This window comes from Alosa pseudoharengus, unplaced genomic scaffold, assembly GCF_046254945.1.
Source record: "Alosa pseudoharengus isolate Yale_2024_CS ecotype anadromous, Long Island Sound unplaced genomic scaffold, YU_APseudo_1.1 YU_APseudo_1.1_scf_7, whole genome shotgun sequence".
In the NCBI taxonomy this organism is placed as follows: Eukaryota; Metazoa; Chordata; class Actinopteri; order Clupeiformes; family Clupeidae; genus Alosa; species Alosa pseudoharengus.
The window spans coordinates 20,971,605-20,976,604 of record NW_027468859.1 but is presented as its reverse complement, the minus strand read 5'-3'; the positions used below and the strand labels follow the sequence as shown (position 1 = coordinate 20,976,604).

The window sequence follows — 5,000 nt, the reverse complement described above, 5'->3', positions numbered from 1 at the left end:
GAGCGGAGTGAGAGACAGGGGGAGAGGATTAAGGTGTGCTGAGACCGAGGCGCTAGACCAAAGCCAGCCTCCTCAGTCTCCTGTCACTCTGTCCGCCAGCCAACCGGCCAGACACGGCCCCCTGATGAAGACGAGGAGAACGAAGGAGAAGAGGAGGAAGATGGTGTGGGTGCGGAGCTGAATCCATTAAGGCAAACGGCGGAGCCGCCGCCGGAGCTACCGATTCAGCCTTTTGCAGGCTGCATGCCAAATGAGATACCGACGGCGACGCCCTTTCGCCCGCTGGTGTGATGTCACCAGAGAGAGAGAGAAGCATTGACCCTTCTACCTGGACATCAGCCCAATTTTGGTTAATGAAGAACACTTTCATCTCTCCTAGAACAAAGACCTATCCACTTCTCAAAAGAGCTCCCTAAAGCGGGATCCGAGGTTGAGAGGACGCCGCCACTACCCGCTCCATCACTGCAGCCAGGCTGCCATTGGGGAAGAGTGTCGGGGAGAGGAGGCATGTCAGGGTGTGGCCACGGTACAGTGGTGGGAAGCGCCGCCGTATTTCAGTGAGAGAGGCTTTGCATAATGAGTCTCACACGAGTGTCTCAGGCCGGCCTACAGGCTCCCCTCCGTGCGTAATGCACTAGCATGGCCGGTTGGGGGACACTGGACGTGGTGAGGAGAGGAGTGGAGAAAGAATCAGAGAAAGGAAGAATGAGTGAGTGAATGAAGAGTGAGAGAGTGAGTGAATAATCAACCTTATTATTGGGGGCACAGATAGAAATGAATGAATGAGTATAAAAGTGAGTGAGTAATGGATTAATGAATGAATCAAACCAACCAAATAGAATGCAATAAGAGAAAGAGGTGAGAGATGGAAAGAGAGAGAGAGAGAGACAGAGAGAGAGAGAGAGAGAGAGAGAGAGGGATGGTGGGTTCTCTGCCAGGGCATGCTGGGATACGGGGAGGTGGGCTTGTGTTGTTTGGGCCGAGACTGTGTAAACACACGGTGGGGCGTATTATTCAGTTTGCAGAGAGGAGGAGAGGAGAGGCAGGCTTTTGGGACGATTCAGGTCAAAGAGTAATTCTCCCCTTGGCATAAAACACTCAGCACTGCAGCGAGAAATGAGGGATACAGAGAAGCAGCACACGTTCACACACACACACACACACACACACACACACACACACACACACACACACACACACACACACACACACACACACACACACACACACACACACACACACACACACAGTAAGAATGAGGTGTTAGATGCAGTGACTTTCTCTCTCTCTCTCTCTCTCTCTCTCTCTCTCTGTGGCTTTAGCGGTACCAAAGGGCCAAGCCCAGAGAGGGCCAAATCAGAAATGGATTCTCTTCTCGCTACACTAATCCTCATCATGTATTCCTGTCTCCAATAAAGGAACAATATTCAGAGCCACTGGTGCAGGATATTACAATATGGGATGAAATACGAGGGCAAAATCGAACAAAATGGACTTAAATTCATATGTAATACAGCTTTTTAAATTACTAATGAAGTTTCTATTACTAATGAATGCAGTGATTTTATTATTGCTAATGATGAGTTGATAATGCAAGATGATTGGCTGAAATGATTGTGCAACAAAGATTTCTACAGTATTAGAATATCACTATGATATTGTTTTAAGCCTGTTGATTTGTTTATAAATCTGTCTACTGCATTTGAGAGAATGAAAATCCTGAATGACCCAAAACCATCAAACACAATGGTTAGACCTGTTAAATTAGAAACCCAAGTGTCCTCTGGCCACAATGTATATCTGATCTCATCTGACCTTCGTGTGCTGACACAATCGGCATGGTAACCACCCCTATCAGGTTTAACACACAGCACACACTCTAATCAGAGGAACTGGTGTTACTGAAAATTCCACTACAGACACGCACCAACATTATGGCATGTCCAGACATGTTGTGGAACAGGCCAACTAGGTCCGTACAAATGAGCCTCTAGCATTGCTAGCTTCAAGCTAACTACATTTAGTCAACTGCAAAAATATGTACTTGTCCTTAAAACGCAGCACAAATCTACCAGCTATGTCAATTATATCTACTCTCAACCTTTTCAGCACATCCAAGACAAGTCCAATAAATGGCAGCAACCACAAGGTTTTGACTTTACCATTGATTGTCACCCTTGGAGAAGTTTAATTCTGCAAGGCATCAATATTCGACCCCCCCCCCCCCTCTCCTGGCGGCCACCAACCAGAGGCGGCTTTGATTTTCAAAATCCAGTGGAAGCAATTAGTCTCCTCATTTGCATGCTGCTGATCTGCCCGGACCCCTGACACCCCACCACCCACCCCACCCATCCTACCCACCCACCGCTCCTGCTGCTGATCTGCCCGCCTGTGCCCACACCCGTGCCTGTGCCCCCTGCCTGCTAATCCATTCCCATTCTCCACACATGGCCGACCCTGACAACGACCCCTGGCGAGGCCCACCAAGGGCGCGCTGTTTACCCACGCTGCCGCTGCCACCCCCCATCACCCTCCCACCCCCCTCCCTCCGAGCACACCCTCTGACAAAAGTCAAGTGAGAAGCAAGCAAGGAATCACCCGTCAAACTTTTAGAAGAGGCCTGCAGGGTGTGGGATGGGGGTTTAGGTATATGGTCAATACAATGTAGGGTGGGATGGGGGTTTAGGTATATGGTCAATACAATGTAGCTTAAACACACAGCTTTGTATGTTGTCTGTAAGTGTATGAGGGTTGATGGGATTTGTCTCATAATTTGGTTTCGACATGAAGCCTTTGTTTGTTGGTTTCTTTGCTGTCCGTGTATTCCTTTGACAGCTTTCATATTCCTTCCTTTTGGTCTCACCGTAGCCCCCCCCCTCGTGAGGAGGGCGGTCATTTCCGCTCAGCTCTCCTCAGTCCACCGCTGCTGTGTCATTCGGTCGCTGCTCGGCTGCGTCCGTGCAAGTGCCCCTAATTCTCGCTCGGCGCTGCGACTGTATCGTCCATTTTAGGAAGCGCACTTCCTCTTCCTGAACCACCCCTCCTCGCCTGCCTCTGCACGAATCTCTCGTTCTGTTTTGTTGTTGTTGTTGTTGTTGTGTGTGTTTTTTGTGTGCAGCTGGCCTTCCCTTGCCCTCCTTCCCCCTATGCTTCCCTCTCTCCCTCTCTCTCCCTCCCTCCTTCCCCCCATGCTTCCCTCTCTCTCCCTCCCTCCTTCCCCCCATGCTTCCCTCTCTCCCTCTCTCTCCCTCCCTCCTTCCCCCCATGCTTCCCTCTCTCTCCCTCCCTCCTTCCCCCATGCTTCCCTCTCTCCCTCTCTCTCCCTTGCCCTCCTTCCCCCATGCTTCCCTCTCTCTCCCTCCCTCCTTCCCCCCATGCTTCCCTCTCTCCCTCTCTCTCCTCCCTCCTTCCCCCCATGCTTCCCTCTCTCCCTCTCTCTCCTCCCTCCTTCCCTCCATGCTTCCCTCTCTCCCTCTCTCTCCCTCCCTCCTTCCCCCATGCTTCCCTCTCTCCCTCTCTCTCCCTCCCTCCTTCCCTCCATGCTTCCCTCTCTCCCTCTCTCTCCCTCCCTCCTTCCCTCCATGCTTCCCTCTCTCCCTCTCTCTCCCTCCCTCCTTCCCCCCATCACTGCTCGGCTGTTCACTTGCTCCCTCGGTCCAGGGCTAAAGATCCACGGGGCGAACGCCAGCGGCGGAACATGAACCACGCATCCTCCTCCTCCTCCTCCTCCTCCTCATCATCATCATTATCATCACAGCGTGCACACCCATCCACTCGCCCTCCCACCCACCCAACCAACACAAGCCCTGCAAATATCAGGCTAAAAATAGCCAAGCTAATTTGTGCACTACAATGCCTCAGCAGAGCTCAAGGGGGGCAACAGCAGCGCGCACAGCAATGAGGCTGCACGCAGACCGACACCACAGGCCTGGGAAAAACACAGCACACCACCCCCCCCCCCTCTCTCTTTCTTTCTTTCTCTCTTTCTGTTTCTCTCTTTCTCTGTATGTTCCTCTCTCTTTCTCTCTCTTTCTCTGTCTGTCTGTTCCTCTCTCTCTCTCTCGCTGTGTCTGTCTCTTCCTCTCTCTCTCTCTCTCTCTCTTTCTCCGTGTCTGTATGTTCCTCTCTCTCTCTCTCTTTCTCTGTGTCTATGTTCCTCTCTCTCTCTCTCCCTCTTTCTCTGTCTGTTCCTCTCTCTCTCTCTTTCTCTGTGTCTATGTTCCTCTCTCTCTCTGTCTCTCTTTGTCTGTCTGTTTCTCTGTCTCTTGCTTTCTGTTTCTCTCTTTCTCCTGGCATCCATCAGGTGATGCCAACATGTGTTCAGAGAGAGCAGGACAGAGAGCGAGAGACGAGAGAGACGAGAGACAGAGAATGTGTGGGGATGCAGCTAGGTGCGCTGCGTGCTATTGACCAACTGCGTGCCGACTGTCTGCAAACAAAACTGCGGCGGCGAGCGCAGTTTTTGGCAGACGCCGGCTGAGGGGCTGTGACAAGCCGGGGCTGTGATTCACGACGCACAGTCGAGCAGAGCCGTCAACTTAAGCAAGAAAACGGGGACATCCTGGATGACATCACCCGTGCGCGGCATTGGCTCGCGCTGTGCAGTTATATAAGGATGGTGACAAAAGGCTGGCCATGCACACCGAGAGAGAGAGAGAGAGAGGGAGCTCTCTTTCTCTCAAACATACATCTCTGATCCAGGGCAGAAATTTCTACTCGTTGCTACTCAGAATATAAGTCAGGGAGAAAAAAGCGCACGTCTCTCCGCCATCCGCCGTAATCTTTCTTCTCGGGGGTAGATAATCCATGTGTTGTGATTTTTAATTACAGATGGAGGAGTCGGTCTGCAACAGATCTGCAACACGACACACATGCCACGAAAATCCGCATCCCTAGAAAAACGTCGGCTGAGGGTGTTTTCACGGGTAAACACTAGGAATAAGAAAGAAAAAAACAAGGCGCCATTCCTTCTTTTTGTACCGCTCAGCCTGCGAAATGGC

General features: G+C 51.3%; 1 protein-coding gene across 45 annotated transcripts in view; it reads right to left on the bottom strand.

The window, feature by feature from the left end:
- Positions 1-5,000, bottom strand: part of nrxn3b (neurexin 3b) — a 281,812-nt gene that overhangs the window by 227,155 nt on the left and 49,657 nt on the right. Inside the window, exon 3 of one of the 45 annotated variants that reach the window (XM_076272035.1) lies at positions 1,097-1,104. The exons of the other annotated variants lie outside the window; for them this stretch is intronic. Within the exon in view, the coding sequence (XP_076128150.1) occupies positions 1,097-1,104 (8 nt within the window). The remainder of the gene's footprint in view (positions 1-1,096; positions 1,105-5,000) is intronic. 45 annotated transcript variants of the gene reach the window in all.